Source organism: Accipiter gentilis, chromosome 10 (assembly GCF_929443795.1).
Source record: "Accipiter gentilis chromosome 10, bAccGen1.1, whole genome shotgun sequence".
In the NCBI taxonomy this organism is placed as follows: Eukaryota; Metazoa; Chordata; class Aves; order Accipitriformes; family Accipitridae; genus Astur; species Astur gentilis.
In genome coordinates, this window is record NC_064889.1 from 28011100 (window position 1) to 28033673 (window position 22574).

The 22574-nt window shown below is 44.7% G+C and overlaps 1 protein-coding gene across 2 annotated transcripts in view; it reads left to right on the forward strand.

The window, feature by feature from the left end:
* Window positions 1–22574, forward strand: part of DNAH9 (dynein axonemal heavy chain 9) — a 209030-nt gene that overhangs the window by 103115 nt on the left and 83341 nt on the right. For both annotated transcript variants that reach the window (XM_049812524.1, XM_049812523.1), the window contains 5 exons: window positions 3894–4319; window positions 7281–7400; window positions 17216–17404; window positions 18732–18967; window positions 21165–21287. In XM_049812524.1, coding sequence (XP_049668481.1) covers window positions 3894–4319; window positions 7281–7400; window positions 17216–17404; window positions 18732–18967; window positions 21165–21287 — 1094 coding nt within the window. The remainder of the gene's footprint in view (window positions 1–3893; window positions 4320–7280; window positions 7401–17215; window positions 17405–18731; window positions 18968–21164; window positions 21288–22574) is intronic.

A 22574-nucleotide genomic window follows, 5' to 3' on the forward strand; every position in this document is an offset into this window, starting at 1 on the left:
GCTTTGTCTCTTGTTCCTGGAAGAGAAAGGACTGTACAAAGGGAAAATATTTGTCTCTTCATTAGTTTTTGTTTCATGCTGGAGTTGCGGAATATCTCATTAGGCAAAGATTAGGGAGGTGCTGGGATTTTCTCTAGGGACCTGTAAAGCAGCAATAGCAGAGCACTGGAAGGCATGATCTCCCTTACCTTCTGATCAGAAATGCATCAGAGAGCTTGACCTGCTTGCTGACATGAATAATCAGCAGTATTTATGTGTGTATATATAGTTTCTCCCCAATTATCTAAGCCATCTTATTTGGACAGCACTGTCATATGCAACATTAATAGGGAAAACAGTGAGAAAAACTGCTGAGTAGAATGCAGTAATAAATATATATAGTCAGCTACCAAGGAGGTCAGTAAGTATGTGGATACATGGACATTTCTGTGCTGGTGTCACCTGCTAGTTTAAAGAAGAGCAGCCATGTCCATTTGGACTTGGATCTATTGCAGATAGGCTGGATGGAGAAGGAAGCAACAGGGGATGCTTTTACATTAATCCCAGGTGAAGGATGAGTGAGGCTTGTTAGCAGACAGCTGGTTGCCCTTGGTGGGATGAGTTTGCCCGACTCACCTGGATGGGACAGCTGCTCTAAAGCCATGTGCCTCTGCCATTGCTGTGTGGGAACTGGGCTGGCACCCAGGCTGTCTGTGGCATTACATGGGGGTGATCTGAGGTCTATGCAAGAGAATGGGCCAGGGAGGCTTTTTGTCGGTTCCGTGCTTAACAGGGCACTAACTCAAGGGATCAGCCTTTCCTGGCAGGCCAGAGATCCCTCATGAGGTTTGCAGCTGGAGGAGGGAAGGAGAGCAGCACAGAGAAGCGCAAGTGGAGCGGAGGAGCATTAGGCAGCCATAGGTAGACCTATTGCTCCCAGAGGGATGAAGCCATCAGGGCAAAGCAGAGCAGGGGTAGCAGTTAGCAAGGTGTTAACCTCTGACATGGGCATCTGCAGCAGCAGCAGCTCATTTGAATTCCCCAGGGCTGCGTGGCAGGTGACTGGAGCAACGGGGGGCACTCCGCTGCTGGAGGCACTGCCATGTCACCGTGTGCTTGCTTGCACAGCCCCACAAGTTTCCAGGCGGATGGTTTCCCATCCCCTCCTCCCTTGCTACTGGCTGCAAAGCAGTCTTGTGTGCGGTAAAGAATGCCATAGCCCCATTAAACCAAAGTTGCTGTTCATCATTCATTACTGTCATCACAGCGGCTGCTCCTCATGAGACACTTCCCAAGCAATGGTAGTTATGAGTAACAAGTGCATGTTATTTTTTTTGGTACTCAAATTATTCCAGCAAAACTGAAAATACTTCATCTGATCAGTGTGTGATCAGTCGCAGCCTGGCTCAGCCCAGCTTCAGCTGGGCAGTGGCCACAATGGGGGAAGCTGCTGCAGCCACTTGTTCCCTGCTTCAGTGTTAATGCCTTGTGCAGGGTTTGGTGGCAGTGCGAGTGCCCGCAGCAAATTGAGAGGCTATTTAAGGTGTTAAAAATTAATTACATAGAATTACATAGAAATAATTTCATAGAAAAAAGAGATAATTACATATAATTATATATATAATGGTAATTATTATACGGACCATGATGAATGATGTGGGTCATGATAGACCCAGCACAGAATACCTGCAAAGTAAAAAATGCAAACCCAGACCTGATTGTGAGTTTGAAAACTCAGAAAAACAGGGTTTAGGGACAAAAATGCCATTTTTGCCTCTTACAGTGCAGTTTGTCTGCTCATCCTGTGAGTGTACCTGGCCTCTTTCTCAGCAGCCACATCCCCTGGGCCCTAAGGACTCCAGGACATGAGGCTCAGTGGGTCTGATGTTTCAGCATCCTCATCTTTTTGTGGGGGGTGGGAACAGGAAGATCATGGCACATGGAATCTGGGACTGCCTTCCCCTGCCAGTGGATCTCTGCTTGGCACAAAGCGCTTTCTAAGAGGAGGCAGCAGCTGTCCTGTGGAGATGGCTGGGCAGTCTGTGTCCCCTTGGAAAGGAGGATGGTGCTTGACCAGTGCTGCTCAGTCTCTGCACAAGTTACAGTGAGCAGAAGACAGTGACAGTATCAAAAGAAATGAAATTCCCATGCAATTACCTACAAATGATATCCCCTGGAGATGGTCCAGAGGCATTTGAGGATGCCATAGTGGCTGGTGTTCCTGAGGCACGTGGCAGTGTCCTGACTGGTTTCCGTCCCAGGGATACTCAGAAAGATTTGTTAAAATGCAACCAATTGATGCCATCAGGGAAAAGGGCAGAGCTCCTTTTACGTGGTACCCAAGTTCATCAGCTTGACACTCACCATGGACCTGGCTTACCCTCTTCCAGTGATGCCAGAGACTCTCGCAGTAAGGAAGGAAAGTGACCACCCTGCGCTGCTGAGATCTTCCTCAGTCTGGCTGGGACAGCATCATCCTCCCTCCCATTCAGGGTAGTAGTGTCACTGTTCCTGTCGTGTCATGGAAGGGCTCACCTCCCAAGGAAAAAGCAATGGTACCAGCTCAGCATCCCATTTCTACTGAGATGCAGGCTATTAAACACAGGCTGCTTTGCCAGAGGCCTCCCAGCCCCCCTGAGCACCAGCGCCCTGCACACACGGGGCTGGGGAGAGGCCATGTAGTACAAGCTGTGCAGGGCGCTTGCGATGGAGGAGGGCACGTTGAGGTACTCGTCTGTGCTCATGGTTGGCTCCATGTCATTGAGCATTTTAATTAGAGACGTTTTATGCTGGAAATGCACACAGCTCCCAAAGGCCTGTCTCTATCAGCTCGATCATTAACAAAAGCTAAAAAGCAAGCAAAGACACATTTAGGAATAGGTTCATAGCAGGTACCTTTATCCAAAAAATGGGTACTCAAAAGTATCAGACTATCCCACATTGCTTCCAAAGACAGAAACTGATAGAAGCAAGATAGCAGAGAATATACATTAAGAGCTATTCAGAACTGATAGAAACAGGAACTGAGAGAAGTTCATAGATTTTTCTCAAAGTGGTGTTAAAACAGCCCTTATCCTTGTTTTGACAACAGCGTGTCATCTGAGAGCAGCTGATTTACCTGCGCTGTTTTTTCCTATGCAAAAGCTAACTTGCATGTGTGTGGTGAGAGGATTTTAGGTGTCAGCAGATCAAACCCTCAGCACCGTGTTGTTGCAAGTGTGTTAGGAAATGCATGCTTTTTCCACAATTCAGCTTTTTTTGCTTAGGTTAAGATTCATCCCACTTAATATTAGGGTCTCACCAAAACCACCTGTGTTGGTAATGGAGGAGGTGGGAACTCTCCCTTGGACAAGGGTGTGCCCAGAGATGAGCTGATTCTTGTGGGGGACTGCCTGTTCACCCCAATGACTGCTCTCCTGCTGAATGTGCTTGCTTTAAGTGCCTAAATTTGGGCTGGACGATGGCCCCATGGAAACATGGGTGCAGGAAGTAATTCAAACAAGACCTTAATGCATGGGTGTCTGTCACAGGGAGTAGTTGAACATGAAGGGAAGATCTGCAAGGCAGTTTTAGAGGGACTGGATGCTATTTATAGAGGTTATTATTTGGAAAGGTTTCCTTTTTCCTTATCCTGATCTTTTGAGAGGGCAGCAGGGCTGGCAGCAGGGAAAGCATGGGACTCTGGGGAGGAACACTGCGCTGTGCTGGCCCTGGGTGGGATATAAGGAGCTGGATGCAGGGAATTGAGCACATGTGCTGTAAACATGCATAGCAGTGATTTAAAGGCAGTGATGTTCAGGCCAAGAGAAACCTAATTTATCAGATTGATAGCTTGGGAGCCTGACTCTATTAGTGGAAAAGTAAAAAGAAAGCCCATTCATTTTTGTCTAACAACCTTGTTTTCCCCTTTTCAGAAGAATCTGACAGAGCTGAGGTCCTTCGGGTCGCCGCCTTCAGCCGTCAGCAATGTCACTGCGGCCGTGATGGTGCTGATGGCCCCAGGAGGAAAGATTCCCAAGGACAGGAGCTGGAAAGCAGCAAAAACTGCCATGGCCAGGGTGGATGGCTTCCTGGACTCCTTGATCAAGTTTGACAAGGAGAACATCCACGAGAACTGCCTCAAAGCCCTTCAGCCCTACTTACAAGATCCCAAGTTTAGACCCGAATTTGTGACCACCAAGTCCTATGCCGCGGCTGGCCTCTGCTCCTGGGTGGTAAACATCGTGCGTTTCCACGAGGTGTACTGCGATGTGGAGCCAAAGCGGCAGGCTCTGAGCAAAGCCAACGCAGAGCTGGCGGCTGCCCAGGAAAAGCTGGCCAGCATCAAGGCCAAAATTGCCGTAAGTGCTTATCCTTCGGTGGGACCCATCATGCTAGTCGCTGCTTGGGAGAAATCCTCAGCTTTGGAGAAAGTTGCTTTTCTGCACTCATGTATTTTTAATGGAGGGGTGGGAATCCAAAGATTGGGTAGATTGTAGTCTTTTCTATCCCTTTTATTGCTGCTTTCTACATTTCATCTGTTCTTCTCCAGCCTTGCTTACAGCTTAGGAGGAAGGCTAATTATTAATTCTTATTATTCCTACCTAATTTTTAAAATGTAATTTACCTCGACTCATGGGTTCTCAGAAAACTCATTATCTCAAACCAGTATGTTCCTGGTATGCTGCACAGAGGCAGGGAAGAGGAACCGGAGGCTGATTCAGAGTGCTGGTAGCACAGAGCTGGGCTGGCTCCCCACGCTGAGTCCCTGGCGATGGGCATGTTTTGCAGGATGACGACTGCTCTAGTAGGAGCCTAATAATTTGTCATGGCACGGCTCCCTGTCAGCATATCTTATGCATTATCCTTATTTAGATTTTTGCTACTTAAAAAAAAAAAGAAATTAAAAAGATCACTGAATAGAAGAAATTACACTGTGATTAGGAGTGCATTTCTATGGAGAGTAGCTTCTAGCCTTTCTCCTTTTCCTTTGGAAAATTGTCTCTGCGTTGAAAGACATACTGCTTTTCTTCCCCCCTCCCTCCCTGGCCAATACCTGCTAACAAATACCTGCTAGCAAAGTGTGGAAAGCAGCTCAGGGGGACCCCACCAGCCCGTTCCTCAGACAGCAGCACAGCATCCCATCACTTGCTGTTCTCCAGGTCCCTCCCGATGCTTGCACTCCCAAACCTGCCTTTTTTTTAAGGTGCTGGGGATGTGGGATTCCTCTTCATGAGTGGCTGTGGCTCTGATCCTCTGTGGCTGTGCTTTTGTACTGACACCACAGTTTGTGCAAAATTGCCATTAATAATCAAGGTGTGTTGGCAGCCAGGCTGACAGTTTTGTCTTTAAATATGTGATTTTTGAGATGCGCACCTGGAGAGGGGCAGCACATTCCCTCCAGCTGAGCTCATCTGAGTATTCATCTCTTCCACCAGCACATCTTCATGTTAGAAATACATAACTCTCTTGATGCGTCCTAGGGCTTATTATTCTTAAAATGCTTACTACACTTCTTAACTAAAAATATAAAAAAAATCTCCAGAGCTCTCCAGCAGCCGCTTCCTGCTGCAGATGAGAGAAGGGTGGGTACAGCATCTGAAGCAGGGATGGATTTAGAGGTCTTTAGCCTCTAATCCTCCCATCTCAGATGTGAAATATGGTGCTGGGGAATTTTTTTCATCCCTTTATGCTTCTTGTTTCCAAAGCTTTTAATGCCTGAGCTTTTCTTTTTTCTTTCTCTTTTTTTAAAAGAAGTGAGATTTTGTTAAAGAAAATGGTAGTCTTTGGGGAGATTACCGGTACTCCACTGTCATGCGCTTAGAAAACTGACTGGTTTAGGTGAGTTTTCCCCTCTGCAGATGGGTAGTGATACACTGCTCAGCATGGGGGTGGATGTGGAGGTATATCCTTGCTTATGAAGCTGGGATATCTTGGATACCTTCACTGATGTGAGGCTGATTAATACCTGCTCACAGCCAGGCCCTAAGCTGTCACATACCCATTTTCAGTAATAAATGAGACTATTCTGATTGTCAAAATCACTAAGTACCTTTCCCTCTCCTTTGTCTGCCTGGGAAATATGGTTGCTACGAATCCGGGGAGGGTAGATGTAAAAGAAAGATGTATACTCACAGTTGCACACAGAAAAATTTGTGTGTTATTGTAGAGTGTGTCTGGTGGGGTACTACAGGATCTGTTCTTCATAGCTCGTAGATACTCATTTATCAGATCATGCTTGTATAATGGGATTTTATATATATGAGCATATATACGCACATACAGTCATATGAATGCAGAGACAGAAACTTTTTGTGTTAGTATTCCAAGGCAGGCCAAGCAGAGACTGCTTTGTGTTTTCCAGTATCCAGGAGAGCTGCATATATCCCTAATATAATCCTTTTTCATTTTCAGGTCTGTTTCTAGTGTGTAGCTTAGCGTTAAAGTGATTTACAAGCAGTTTAGCCTTAAGCAGTTTGCATTGGGTGCAGATAAAATCAATTATTACTTCTACTTCTCTTATCAGAAGTGAAGTGCTCCAAGTGCCTGTGGGAGCCCTTGATTTGTTTTAGACCAGAGTGTGAACAGCTCTGTCCAAGCAAAGTGCTCTTTTCCTTTTTCTCCAGGTGGTCTTTCTGCCCCTTCTGAGCCCGAAGCATTTTGCAGCTGACCTGCATGTGGGATCATCCCACCTAGTGCTGGTTGGGCTCCTCTGCAGGAGTGTCCCATGGCACACGCTCAGGCAGCTTTAGGAGAAAAACAATTTTATTGACTTGTTTGTTGTATTCCCTTCTAGAAACAGGGTGCGGGAGGTATGGCTTGGAGATTGTCCAAGCATAGCTCCAGCTGCTTTAGGAGCCCCTTGGGGATTTGAGCACAACTGGGTGAATCAGCAGACCCTCAGTGACTGGACTGAGACCAAGAGGGCTGCAGCATCAGGAAATACAAAATTCTGTTTTCTTAGCTGCCCTGCTTATTTCTCAGCCATAGCACCTGTCATTGGTACTTGGCCCTAAGGACCCCCTTTCCCAGTTTGAATTCACACCAGGGCAGACGCCCAAACAAATTAATTTTCTGTGTTCTTTGCCTCTGCCTTGTGCCAAGGATGTGAGTTACAAGCATGTAAAATAGCACAGCACATCACTGCTCCGCACAGGCTCCTGATGCCGCAATACTGTGTAGGGGCTGCATCCTGGGTGCCAACCTGGGCCGCGTGAGTTGTGGTGGAGCTGGGCCAGCCCTGCTCGCAGGGTGAATCATCTCTGGAGAAGGGTTTTCCTTAAAAATGTGCTGTTATTTTCTTCTTTTTTTTCCCTGTGCAGCGCCTCAATGAGAACCTGGGAAAGCTGACAGCCAAGTTTGAGAAGGCCACTTCAGACAAACTCAAATGTCAGCAAGAAGCTGAAGCTACAGCTTGTACCATTGCTCTTGCAAATCGACTGGTGAGTGTCAGCAGATGCAACTCTGATGGCATGAATGGGAGGTATCAGGTGCTGCTGAGATGCGAACCATGTGCACACAGTACATTACATCCTCTAATTTTTTTGGAATACATTTCCTGCACTGCAGCAAGTTTCAGTAATGAAAATGATTTTGCATTGGCTGTTTTTATACATCAGAGTAGGCACTGCTCATATTTAAAGAGACTGGCTATACTCTCTTTACAGCTCTCATCTCCTTTTTGTTACTTAAATGTATGATCAAGTACTGATAGGCCAAAATTATATGACTCAAAAATCATATCGTAAAAACAAAGGCGGGAATATGCCAGTAGCTTTGCAAGTTTTGAAATGACAAAAAGTTAATAGTGAAAAGCTCTAAAAAAGCAGTACATGTCCCTCTTATCAGTCCATCGGTATGCATCACAGTCTGTTGTATCTTCAAAATACGCAGCTTCCTAGTCCTCTGCAGGGGCAATGCCCTTGTCACTGCTTCACAGATAAGAGACTGAGAGATAATGTCTTCTGTTCACACTGTCCTATAAGCTGGAGCCCCAACTCACATCATATGCTGCAATTGCCCTTAAAACTTTGGTTTTTGGCTTCTGCACTGGCTATTAGCTTGGAGCAAGCCAGTTCTTCCTCCAAGCAAGGAAAGAGGGCTGCAGGAGACTGTCCTGTGCTTGAGCTCTGCCCTGGCAGGCAGTGGGGATGGAGCTGGTCCTGGCAGCTGGCTCTGCTGACTTGAGCTCACCCTCTAGCACACGAAGGCAGCAGTGATAGTTGTCTCGGTGGAGAGCCCAAATCGTTTTATGCTTTTAAAACATCTGACTCTGGCTGCGGGGAAGATGCAGGTAGCGGTTTGGACTTCTCTGAGTACAGACTTAGGCAGTGCACACCCACATTGCTTCTGCTGCAGCTTTTGGTGCACAAAGTGCCTGTCCAGCCCTCTTTTGTGTGTGGGATGTGTGCGCAGCTCAGCACATGGCTCCTGCCTGAGACCTGACAAAACTCACTGAAATGCATGGCCCCTTCCTTGTGACCATACAGCCTGGTCTTGTAGCAGCACTGACAGAAAAGCTGCTGTGCTGCCCTTCCTCCCAGGAGCAGCAGAGATGTCATAGAGAAGAAAAAGATAGCCAAATGGTTAAACTTTTTGCTTGGGACATGGAGAGTTGTGCTCAGTTCTGTATTTTTCTCCATTTCCTACTCTCAAACCTTCTTAGGTGACCTTCAGCAAATTGCTTTAGAGTGGATTTTTTCAGAGCTGTTTATATTTCAGGTGGGTTTTCATGGCACATGAAAAAGGCTGCACTTAGTGGGGCATCGAATTGCTCCTGAGAACTGCACAGTCTACCTGCTGCATGCTTAGGTACTGGGAAACTTCTAAAAAAACCTTTCATCTTTAATCTTTGCATGCCTCCTTTGGAAAACAGGAGTGCAGCACCACTTTGCAGGCAAATGCGGTCAGGACTGTGATATATTCAGATACAAGGGGTCAAAGACAAACTGATTTAGATCTCTCTTATGCAACCACCGCAAGATTTTTATGCTTTCATGTTCTTCAGGTTAAATCTCACTGAATGCTTCCAAAACCTTTAATTAAGACAGGAAAGTAGCTTTTTCATTTGAAAGAACCATTTATGTTTCTGGGGAGATTTTGCAGGATGAGTATTTCCCTGTGTCTTTCCACAGCCTAACAAAATCCTGTTTAACATGTGATGAGGGGGTAGATTGTGGCTTACATAGGAGTCAGTAAACACAAAATACAAGAAGAAAAAGTTTCATGAAAAAGAAACATAAAAATGATGGATTTAGTTCTTTTCATATAAGCATACGTGTAAGTGTATGCTTTACACTGAATACAGCTTAATTTCACCTCAATTAGTACCACTGTAACAAACAGAACATGATTTCTTAAAGGTGCATGCTTAGCCTGTGATTTATTGGCTTAAAATGTGAATCTTCATTCAGGTACAACTGTGATATTGTGATAAGGAAAAATTGTGGAATTCGGGTTTGTTCAGGTTTTTTGGCATAGCTATATTAACAAAATGTTCTTGTAAAACAAAACGAGCAAATATTTTAACAGGATGGATTGTCACCTGTGATGTATGTTCCTATGTGATTTTTCAAGTTTAATAACTTCCTTTAAAAGAAATTATTTTGATTCTGAAATCAAGATAAGACATAGGAATCAAGTTTGAGAAAAACTTTGGTTGCAGTTGCATTTTTTGCAATGTTGTATGCATTAGTCCGTGGCCTGACAGCACTGAGTTTGTGTCACAGGCAGTATAATCTCAGTGAAGCAACAGGAATATATTTGCTTTTAAGCATGTTCTTTACCTTACTCATTCACTGGGACTGCTCACAGGCTCAGGGTCAGCACCTGCTTAAAAGCAGTACTTGTTCACGTCCTTGTCTGAGCCCACGTGCTGGACTATATCCTTAACTGTTAAATACCTTAGCATGTTTTTCATTGTTTAGGCACAGTCTTGGTGATTTATTCTGTATAGCATTTTAGCTGCCTTGACATCAAAGCCTTGCTGTTTCTTTCCTCTTGAAATGCTTTGGATGCACTGGTGACTGGTTTTGGAAAGAAATCTTTCCCTGTCCAGGCTTCAGGAGAACCACAGCAGCAAACTTTGAAATCCTGAAGCCATTAAAGCAATTAGGAAGTGGTTATACACAAACTGCTTCTCCCACCCCGCTCTTATTTGGTGTTGTGTGAATGGGAGAAACCATGCGTGGCTCTATCCAGTCACCAGTGGCTGACATTGGCCACTCCTCTAGTTATTTCCCTCTCTTATATACACTTAAAATGAGAATCTTTAGGTGACTGGGTTTCAAGTCTCTCATTGAAGCAAACTGAAAATGGTAAAAGTAAAAAGGAGGATGCATTAGTGTGCAGCCTGGCGTATGCATCGAGAACTGGGTGGAGGAGGGTAGTTTGATTTTTTTGGGGTAGATAAAGGACATCATGCAGGTATAGGCTTTCTACTTTGAATATGACTGTTATTTTTCAGCCCTGCCAGTCCTGGCTGAGGTTTATAAGCCATTTTCATTTAGATTGAATTTGGACATCTGTTCAAATAGGGTGCATTACCATAGTGGGGACCATGATTAGATAAGTCCTCCTGTGCTTGCAAAGGTGATGTCCAGGGAGGCTGGAAAGCGGTTTTGCTCTGTGTTTGAAAGCATCGACAGCTTCCCCAAGCTACGCCTGTCTATGTGCATAGATGAGACAGGCTACACATTGTTTTCTCCGTAGTCTGCCAATGTTGTTGCCTTCTACCTCCTGTCTGCTGCCAGGATACGCTCTCTCCCAGGTTGTAACACCCTTTCCTTACATCATTAGAGAAAAAGCAGAGACACATGGAAGCAAATCTCTATTCCTGCATCTAGGATCACACAAAACTGAAGCATCATACAACTGGCACAGTCGTTGCAGTGGTGAGGAAGATGAGTGCCGGGCGATGCCCTGGATTCTGCTAGAATAAAAGCAATGTGGTTTTTATTGATCTCTAGCTGGTAAACATCATGTGCCGCACTTGTGCTGGGTAAAATTTTCAGCCTGATACTCACAGAAATTGATAACAGATAAGAGGCTGAGAGCTTGGGAAAGCCAGTGTCAACCCTGGGCTTTTATAAAGCAATGAAGGATCGAGTAGGATTGTTTGCATTCTGGTTTTGTCTATGGCTTGCTGAGAGATGAATATACACATGTACACACAAACACACAAAACACTGTTGAGAGTCTCCTGTTGCTCCAAACAATGTGCAGTCTAAAAAAGAATGCAACAGCAAACAAGGGAAGAAAACCAGATATCTGTCCCGTTCACTGTCTGCTGCTGCCACATCTCCAAATGCAAAGGTTCGGAAAGAGGTTTGAGTGACGCTTGGAGCTCTCCTAATGCTGCAAATAGGGTCATAAATTATCTTTCTGCTGCTCCCTCACTCCCAGCCCTCTTAACCCTACCCAACTGTGCCAGAAAACCACTGGAAAAGATGTAAAGACATAGCAGCCCCCTTAGTAGTGCATGAGCCACCTGGACAATGCTTCCCACAGAGACCCTCCGTGGCTGTTGTCTTGGGACTGGAGTGTAGATGGAGGGACTGTCACATTCAGCTTTCCAGCCCAAGGCTTGGAGTGGTGACTAGTTTGCTGGAAGGGTTTAATCTCTTGCTGCCACACTGAGGGCTCCAACTTCCCACTTGCATGGAACTTTTTGCAACGCAGCCAGAAACGCGTTGCATAGACAACTGCAGGCGTGTGCCGTCCTGCTCCTGGAGTCAGTTAAGCCTTGGGACCTGCAGCAGGCAGCATTAGCCACTGATGGGCAAAGTCATCCAGACTAAATCCAGAAACTCTGTCGCTCATTTCACATGGGAGACAAGCTCAGGCTCATCTGTCTCACAGGTCTCTGCTTACTGTGGATCGTATGGAAAACAGTAGAAATGATTAGGATCAGGGATGATTTAAAAGTCTGAGCAAGGCCAGGGTTACTTCTGCTGGTGGAAATTATTAGAGTTCAATGCAACTTGTTGGGAGAGGAGGAATGAAGCACTCAGTCCCCGGGAAATCAGCTATCTGCCTGTGGCTGAGATAGGAGCTGCAGCAATTGTATTGTGGTTTAACAGAGAATCCATTCACTTAGAGGAGTTTTTATTTAGAAGGGAAATCTTAGCGTGCTTGCTATAAGATGGAGAGAAATACTGGAGGAGCGGGGACACCGCATCCCAGGCCATGTTGGTCACATCTCCTCCCCGCCCCATGGCCTGGGAACAATGTGAATTGAGACACTTTGGGGTTCCTTGAAGTGCTGTGCATCTGCAGGACAGAGCTGCTGTGGTGAGGAGCTGCTAGTAGGCATCATAGCTGAGGGAGCACTGAACACAGTCAGCTGTAAATGCAGACAAGAATAAGTTATGTCAGTGCTAGTTCCACTAGCTGTTTTTAAAGGCCTGGTTAGAAAGCACACAGCTTGCTACTACTGCTGTCAAAAATGGATCACTTTTGCAGTGACTATTTGCATGCCAACTTACTGTTGTGCAATGCACACTGTCTCCTGTGTCATCTCTGGCTTTGATCTAGGAATAGATCCTGACAGCCCTTACTGATGTGCAATTTATTTGACATCCAAGATGTGTCACCTATGTGACTGGGCAGAAATAAATTCCCAGACTTTGAAATAAACACATTTGAGGTTGTATGAAGAATACACCTAACTGAACACAGATAGTGTTGCTTTGGCTTGAAAAATGAACTGGGGGATGAAGGCAAGCTTAACTTTTACAGTGCATTAAGGAAGATGCTCTAGGATCCAAGGGATAGGGACCAGGGAGTGTCTAGGGATCTGTGCACCAGAAAAGGGAGGATGGCTGATGGGTGGTATTTGTGAGTGGATATGTGCTAATGTGGCAGATGAAATGTAGTGATGACAAATGCAAAATAATGCATGCAGGGAAAATGAACTGTAATCATGCATTTACATTGATAGGTCCTAATTGCACTATTATCACTCACAGAAGAGCTCTTGGAGTCGTTGCAGAGAGTTCTCAGAAACAGCAGCGTGGTACTCGACTGGAGGAAGAAAGGCAAATTGAATATTAGTAATTGGTAGGAAAAAATCAGGAAGCAGAAGTTAAACAAATGTTGTATCAGATCTATCAGTGCCTACGTCTTGCATGCTGAAGAGAGTCAGGTTACCCCATCTCAAAATGCTGTAGGTGACCTAGAAAAGCTACAACAAAGTATATAACCACTTCCATATGTGAAGAAAGGAAATAGATTAGGACTTTCATTTTGGAAAAGAGACTGTGTACGGAAGATAGATGTGACAGAAGCCTATAAAATCATGAATGGTATGCAGGTGGTGAATAGGGAATGATTGTTCACTATCCCTCATTATCAAAGAGCTAAAGGTAATCAAATGAGATGGCTTTTGATTTGCTACTTGCTAAATAAAAAGAATTCCAATGACTTCTAGTATCTGAGGTGGAAGACACCTGGGATTTCTTTAAGATACTAAAACTGCAAGTAGTGTGTGACCCAAGCAAAGGGGAAGAAAAGACCCATAGGACATAAGTGGATAAAAAATAACCTCAAGAAATTAATTAGGGCTATGTAGACACTCTACAAGTATTAGGAAAATCAGATCAATAAAGACATCTTGGTGTTAGAGGCTATGGGAGTAGTATGAGAATTGATCTCAAGGAGGCTGGAGGGAAGACCTATAGGTACTTCATCTATAAAAACTGCAAAGGAAAGATAGAGGAAGTGGACATCTATGCACTGTTACTGGAGTTGAGATCAAAGATAATTTAGGTATGATCCTTAAAAGTAAGCAATAACTTAAAAGTAGTGCTTTGCTTCTTTTTCAACAAGTAGGATCACGTAAGAACAGATATGCAGGCTGAGACCAGGGTCTGTCCAGCTTCAGCTGGACTCAGCAAATGTCCAGAACAGAAGAGGAACAGAGCAGGTATATCCCATGCTGCTTGATCCCTGATATTTTCCAGCCTTTGTATGCTCCACTTCAATAAATGTGGCTATAAGACAGACCTATAAGACAGAACACAAAAATGGGAATTCCCACAGTTAAAGAGGAAGCATGACTATAGTTGAAATAACTGGATGGTCTGGATATGGGAACCAGAGGAAGAGGATGAAATTCAGTAAAACAAGATGCCGACATGTAATTATGGATTTATAACAGATTGTTTCACTCTAAACCAAGATCACATTGCCAAGGCTACACATCATGTAGCCCTAAGAAAGGCAGATGTGGTCCTAATCATATCAAGTGTATGCTTTCTAGCAAGGCTAAGGGAACATCAGCATCCACTGAGATCAGGAAAAGGCACTGGGGAAACCTTCTCTACAGCTTTGTGAGTAGAACGGTGGTTCACGTTCTACTCACGTGAGAAAGAGTAACTCAGCTGGAACAGGTTTAGGGGCAGCTCTTAGGTTAAGTGGGGCAAAGAAAAACCTGTGGCCTCTCTTTCTGCTCCTGGAAGGAGACAGACAGCCCAGAAGGCAGTTTTCACTGATTTAAAGGGGCAGATTTATCAAGGCAGAAAGGCCATCAGAGGTATTTTTGCAGGTGTCTGTTAGTTCTTGTGTTCATCAGAATAATCATAAATGATCTGGATGAGAAGGTGTGTAAACAGGTCACACAGTTTCTCAATAATATGTATACAGTAATGATGGAGACTGTCTGTAAAGAACTGTAAAAATTATACCAAGTGATAGAGGTATGAAATGCCAGGTAGATAAATCTAAAGTAATGTATATTGGAAAAATTATTTTTTACTTTACATGCCCTGTAAGTGATGCTGAGCTAGTTATTATCATTCAGGAATGAAATGATGGAGTTAAGATTTCTGTGAGTATGTGAGCTCTGTGCTCCCACAGGCAAACAACCCCTCAACAAACCCAAAACTCAAGCCAAAATTGAATGTTAGGGTTTATTAGGAAAAGAAGAGAGAACAAACCAGAGAAAAATCACAATCTCTCTATATAAATACATTCTAAATAAATCTTGAATGTGCAGCTGTGCCTCTGCCCCCTCTGCTGTACCTCAAAGGATGTAGTAGAGTGGAAAATGGCACAGAGAAGGTAACAATAAAAAGAAACTGGATAATAAAGATTACATAATTCAGTAAAGATAAAGATTGCAAGGACAATCAAAAGGCTTCTTCTGTGTGAGGAATTATTGAATAGGCTAAAGCTCTTCAACCTCAAAAGGAGACAGAGAGCGGGTATCAAGGACTTGAAATCATGAGTGGTATGGAGAAGGTGATACGAGCATGATTATTTGCTGTTTTTCTACTGTGCAAACCTGTTTTAGCAATTGAAAAGTTCAGGCAGCACATCAAAGGATGTACTTTTTTTTACAGAAAGTGTAGCTAAACTGTGTATCTCCTGGCCACAGGATGCTGTAGATGCCAAAAGGTTGGTTGGTATCCACGGCAGCCTAGACTCAGTGATGGAGGAAAAAAATAATCAGTGGCTGTTAAGCACAAAGATACAAGCTCTGTTTCAGAAGGTCCTTATACCTCCAGTTGTGGGATGCTGGGAGATTATGTCAGGAACTATTCCCAGGTGCTCATTTGTATAGTCTTCCCAAGTCGTCTGCTAATGGGTGCTGTCATCAGACAAGATGCTGAAGGAGGTGGACCTTGAGTTGGCTCAGAAGAGCTGTTTCTGTGGTTGTGTATTTCAGAGGCGAACTAGATCAACTTTTTTTGCTTAGCCAAGCAGAGCACATTCCCTAGAAAATACTGGCTGTTTATGAAAGCATCTGGAGGTACACATGAGGGTGAAAGGAGAGGTGTTTGAGCTGGATGACAGTGTCTGCATGAGAACCCATGGCCTAAACTGGCCAGGAGTAAATTTGTGTTGGAAATCAGAAAGTGGCTCCTAACCCTCAGAAGGTAGCAAGATTCTGCTGGAAATAGGACTTGGTCAAGTTGGAACTTGTGATGGTGGAATTCAATGAGAATCTGGAGGTGGGGCCTTCCCATCCTGGGGACCTGCCTTCTGCATATCAGTTTAAGATGGCAAAATAACCCAGTTTAGGGGAGTAAGTTATTCAAGGTGTTCATAAGGTTTATCATAGGGCTTTGTGTTAGAGCTGGTCCTATTTAACAGTGACCTCGAAGAAGGAGACAGTGTCATATTAGTCACGTTTGCAGCACCCCGTATTCAGGGAGGTTTGCAAAAGAGAAGGATATAGAGGAATTTTTAATAAAAATGAGAAATATGAGAAATAACTCTAAGCTCATGTGGACTGTATACTGAAGAAGAAATATAGGAAGTGCTGGTTGGCCCTGGTAACAAAGGTCTGTGAGTAGAGGGGATCTGTACGTTACAGGGATGTTTCCAGAGCACCTTGATCACAGGAGAGAGATTGTGAATTTGACCATAAAGTTTGGCATTCTCAATCTCAAATCCATGTGGCCAACTTAAAACTGTTTTGGGTTTTTCTGGCTTGTGAACCTGAAGGATGCATTCCATTAATATTTCCAAGCTGTGTTTCTCAGTTAATAGAGCTAAAGTTTTCTCCTAAAAATATATATATATATGTGTAATAAAAGGGAGGGGTGGGTGGTCAGGATATCTCTTATAATCACAAGACATCAGGAATGAGGGACCAATGGTACCCTGAAAAGTACCAATGGTCAAGGAAGTTGTCCATGCTTGTAGAGATATCTTATTTTACAAAGAGACGCCGTACCCTCTTCAAAGCTGGTAAGCCCCCAGTTGGACTGTTTGTGCATTGGATGCTCATGAAAAATGTCTATGAGGAAGTGTTTTCTGGACAGAGCCTTAAGGGAAAGAAAAATGTAGACCCAAGGGAATTGTGATCAAAATCCCATCTACCTGGGGTAATAATAAATTGTGTGAAATAGCTGAAGGTTGTAGCTGTTGGAGAGGAGTGCTCTGAGAGAGGATGTGTGAGAGTAACGATGTGTGAGTCTGTGGCATAAGGCAATTAACAACTGATGGGCTGCCTCAGTGATCCCTATGCAGATACCTTTATGTGAATTCCTGCTGGGGAAGTGATGGATCCTCCCTTGATGATTCTAGAGGAGTTGTGGAGCAGACAGCTTGGATTTGACTGCAGGACCGGTCTTTCACTGAATGGGATGGGAAGGCATTTAGCAAAGTAACTCTTGAATATTGCCATCCCCAGGTTTTAAACTTTAGCAAGTGACAGTTGACATGAGGAACAAGGTATTGGACATGGCCAGATCCTGAGGTATTGCTTAAAGAACCACTGAAATGATCAGTTTGACTTGGGAAATTGTAGGTTGGGGGACTCGCCTCTGAGAATGTGAGATGGGCTGAAGCTGTGAAGGACTTCAAACAGCAACAGAGCACCTTGTGTGGAGACGTCCTGCTGATTACGGCCTTCGTCTCCTACCTGGGCTACTTCACCAAGAAATACCGTCAAGACCTCCTGGATGGAATCTGGAAGCCGTATTTGCACCAGCTAAAAGTAAGCCCTGATTTCTCTGAAAAGCTGTTGTTACTGGAATTAACATGGCCATAAATTTTGATGTCCACAGGGGATCCCCAAGTGAGGGGATCCCCCAAATAAGGGGCATCCCTGTGTCCCCACTGAGTTGGATTGAGATGCAAGACGTAGCCACACTTGATTTACTCCTCTCTGGGGAAGATGTTGCATTGTCCTTGCTCTGTGCAAGTGAACCGATTCCTGCATGTACAGAGGAAAATCCCCAATGCAGCAACCCAAACATGGAGCCCAGTACCAATGCTGTGCTGTTTTAACCAGGTGTCAGGGATGGCCTAGAAAGAGGGAGGTAGTATGGTGAAGGAACTGCTTGGAGCAGGCATGGCTCACTGCCAGTTTCCTAGTAGGCTTGGAAAAACTCCATATGGTTCTTCGTGCTGGACACAAGCTCTGTTCACGCTGGCCATGCCTCTCAGCTGGGTTTACCCACGCCTTGCTGTTTGGAGACCATCGTGCTTCAAACTTGTTTAATATTTCACTAATTTTTAAGAGGTCCTCTCATACATCAGTAAATGCAAGCTCTCAGTCTCCTGCGGGATTGAGCTTTTGCACATCAGTGCAGTAACTGGATGTTATAAATCCTGGTGAAATGCCAAGAAGCTTTCAAATAAGGTTTCAACAGGGCAGTGATGCCCGAATAAAAAAGCTGAGAAAATCAGCAAGTTCCTTAGAATGAGAGACGAAAAGCTTCATTCTGCATTTCTTAATACTAAGCCAAAAATTTAGTTAAGAACGGCAATATTGTTCTAAAAATGACCTGACTCTGTGCTTAGAAATTTCAAGGAAGTGCCTGTATTTCTAATGGAGAATTAAAGGCCCATTCTGCTCACAAAACTGGCACAAATAACTTTCTGGTTCTCACACCCAGAAATGGCCTCCCATGTCAGAGGAGTGTTTCTGGAGCTGCTAATGCTGTTTTGCAACATAACAGCAGGCTTACGAGGGTGTTAATTATATTCTTCCAAGCTCTCATCTCAGAGAGCTTGTACACAGCAGAGCGTGATCTGAGTCTGCTTCGCTGGGCTGTGGCCCTTTGGTGTGCTTAGTGCTCTGCAGGCAAAAATCTTTGGGTTGCTTGCATAATTTGTGTTCATTTGCAACAGGATTGGGAAACGATACTAGATCAAAACTATCCTGTAGAATGGGAAGCCACTGATAAATATGACTTATCAGTTTTTAATTAAGCTAACTTTTCTTGAAATATTTTTCTTACTCATCTCTGGAATATGTTGCAAGTCGTGCTCGCTGCTTTTTGCTGATACATTAGGAAGCATTTCTCCTCTCCTCCCAGGTGCCAATCCCTGTAACTCCATCCCTCGATCCTCTGACCATGCTGACAGATGACGCTGATATAGCGGCTTGGCAGAACGAGGGCCTGCCAGCTGATCGGATGTCCACTGAAAATGCCACCATCCTGACCAACTGTGAGCGCTGGCCCCTCATGGTAGATCCCCAGCTGCAGGGTATCAAATGGATCAAGACGAAGTATGGAGAAGACCTCCGAGTGATCCGAATTGGGCAGAAGGGGTAAACATCAGCCTTATCACATAATAATACCTTTTAATGGTTATCTGCCTGTCATATTTGATGAACAGTGTATATTTAACTCTGCAGCCATCTGAGCCAATTACATTGAGGAAAACCCTCAAATGTATTTGCGCATCAGCTGCTTATTCATTACCAAAATGATAGAGATTTCTCATTAAATAGAGGGTTTGTTTAGTGCTTGTCTCAGTTACCATAGAAACTCCTCTGAAACTGCGAATGGAGAGAGCTGTGTGCTGGAGGCTGAGCTACATGTAAGGCTATGGCATCCTCCATCGGGCTCATCCTGTGTGTCATGTCCTGACTCAGTTTCACCCAGGAGGGTGAGTAGGGCTTCCTACATCTTGGAAGAAGAGAGAGGGCCTGGGTGCGGAGGGTGAAGCTGCCATGAGGGTCACCATGCCCTGAAGACCAGCTGGGTTAACTCTGCTCCCACGCTGGCACCAGCTAGGAGGTTCTCATTGCAGCATCCCTGCATTGATCTGGCTAAATCTTTTATGGGAAGGCTTTTCTGCTCCTGGCTTTTACCTCCAGTCAGTGCACAGGCCAGTCTTCTGCTACCTCGGTTTGCCCCTATTTCTACTCACTAGTGAGGAGTCCCATCTGGGATGGAACAGACCCAGAGGCAAATCCCTACTTGGGTATGAGTGCTGAGATTATTTTTTTTTAATACAGAGCAAAGCATTAGCGACAGGCGAGAGTGACCCCAGCTTGGTGCTTGCAAATTCTTGTAGCTTTGGAGATGTCTTGGGGTTGCCCAAGTTGTTTTGCTGGTGCCTCCTCTGCTTTTCTCAAAGAAAATAACAAGAATTTAATAGATTTGATCTTGTGTGGGATGAAAATACAGCTCATTATTCATTAGAGCAAATTTCTATTTCCTGGCCAACCTGGTCACCATGCCTTGCAGTTATACAAAGCAGTCTGTGAAAAAGTAAGGATTCCAGAGGAGGCACCTAAACAAAAATCTCCAGAATGGAACAAGAATAGACCCTGTAACATTCATATGCTGCCATTACAGCTTGCTGTGCAAACACAGCATCTCTTTTTCCCCTCCCTCCCCAGCCATACACCAGTCTGGCAGATACCCTAAGAGGGGAATTTAGTGTGTTGCTGTGATCTCAGGGCCGTTGGCTAAAAGCATCATTCACTGCCCCATTATAGTAAACACGGGAGTGTTTCATCATCTGGGAAATGGTGCTTCTTTGCTTTCAACTGCTTTAAGAGTTTTAAACCCACATCCCTCTCTCCTTCAGGAAAGGGCCATTTGAGCAGCTTTGGAGGCAGCTGCTGTCATTCTCTCTGACTGTTTCTTTGTATAAAATATTCCTAGACTCAGAAAAATGGGGGCTGCTGATCAAGGATGGGGTTTGCATTATGTCAACCTGTTCCTTTAAAGGTTAGACCTAAAAGTCACTCTGAAATTCTTGTCTTCGATTTTTCTGTTGTCTCTTTGGGTCCCAAACTCTCTAGCTTAGACAAGGAGCCTAAATTTTAGCTAGTGGAGTGAGCTGGAGCGATTCAGTGCAGCAGTGCTGGTGCAACAGCACCCGGAGCATCCTCACTGTCTGCCCAGGGCCCTTCTCTCCTCTTTCCAGAGAAGTTATGTGAAGTGCAGAGCAGCCCTGAAGGAGAGAGCACAAGCACTTGACCCGGCCCTTCTCAAAAAGCATCCCAATGCAGACCATCCCCATTTTACAGTTAGGCACTGGGCAAAGGGTTCCAATTCCCTCATGAGGAAAGCAGCTGTCCTAAATGTGACACTAAACCCTGGGCAGAATGGAGCTGAAACATGCTCTTTGTCCTTGCTTTTATGCAAGATTAACTGCACCAGTGGGTTCTGGGGGAAACAAAGTATTTGCTAAAAATAACTCCAAGCTGTCCCATCTTTGTTCACTGATGCTCGTGCTCTTTTCTTGGGAAAGAGGACGCAGTTGTTATTGCTTGCCCTTGCGAGGTATGAGACCTGATTCTCTTTGTTGGACAGCCAAGAGTCTGCCAGTGCCACTTTCTGCACTGAATGTTGACACCATCTTACCCCTCTTTCTCCCTCACAACTGCTGGCATGTGTATGTAGCTGCCATCACAGTGTGGAACACCCCTCTGTCCCACATGCATCCTCCTTGCTGCAAAGCATCATATCCAGCCTTGCTGTGATGGGTACCAATGCTGTTCCCCACAGGTATTTGGACACGATGGAACGAGCCCTGGCTGCAGGAGAACTGGTTTTGATTGAAAACCTGGAGGAATCCTTGGATCCAGTTTTGGGGCCCTTACTGGGGCGAGAAACAATCAAGAAAGGAAGGTGAGCTTCAGGGACACTTAATGGCATGTGTGAATGGTTTCTTTGTGCTGTTGTGCTTTTTGTTCCTGGCCTCAAATTGTGTGTGTTCATATACAGCAGCACTAACATCCTGCCTTCGGAAGTGAGGGCATTTTTAAATCAGGCAATCATAGGTAATTCAGTCATAGGATGGCTTTGAAATAAACCTAGATTTTTCATTTTGTTGGACGGTGTCATTCAAACCTCATGTAAAAGAGACCTGTAATTCTCCTTTTGTATAGTGACCTTGGTGTCTGTAATTGGCTATCCTGACACTGAATTATTACCAAAATAGCTATTGCTGTTGTGAAGAAAAAGTAACCTTGAATTTTAGCAAACACTGTGCACCGCTTAGGAATGCAGCTACAGGTTTAAGCACTAAGTATATATAAGTGTTTCTTAATGAGATAAGTTTTTTGTGGCAGCTGCTGGTCACCTTCCAGCTGAGAAGAGGTTGGTGAGAGGGGCAGCAAAGGAGTTCACTTTTTCCTTCTTTCTATATGTAAAGTAAAATAAGCACATTTTAATGTGTGCTCAAATAATGGCAACAAATAAAACCTCGTGTTCAGTGCTGAACTTGATTCAGGGACTCTTTTGATGTTGTTTTTGCTGGCTTTTGCAGAGTGGTGTCATCTGCCTTTAGGAGGATGCGTGTCGTTCGGGCTTTTAAAAGTCTCTGTTGCCAACAGCTTTGTCACTTGCAGGAGCCCGGCATGGGCTGACCTCTGTGCCTGCTGCAGTGTCTCACAGCAGGGTCCTACTCTTGGCTTTGTGCAGGAAATAACAAAAAGCCTGTTAAGCTCTGCCTTTCACATTCCTTAAGTTCTTTGAGGATGGTTTCCTGAGGTGCCTAAAATATCCTAGGATGATGCAAACTGCTGGGAAAGGCAAGCTGTGTGGAAAGTTTGCAGGGGAAAAGGGTGGCTGATGGTGGGTTCAGCTGCAGGACAGAGGGAAAGGATCATTTCAGAGGGAATGACGGTCCCAGTGAAGGGGATTGCAATGTTTGAAAGCAGAGATGGGGGTACAGCAGAAGTGGTGGGACTCCTGAGCCCCCCTACAGTGAAAAACCCAGACATCCCCTTTTGGGATTGTGTGTCTCTACTCTCAGAACTCCCTATGAATTCAGTTGTTTCCTAAGAAAGGGAAAATAAGTCACAAATCAAATAAAATTCCACGGGTTTCATGTTTTCCAGGACATGAGCCCAGACTCCACAGACAGATGCTGGTAGTCCCAGAGCAAGAAGGTGTTTTGAAGTTGGGGCTCTC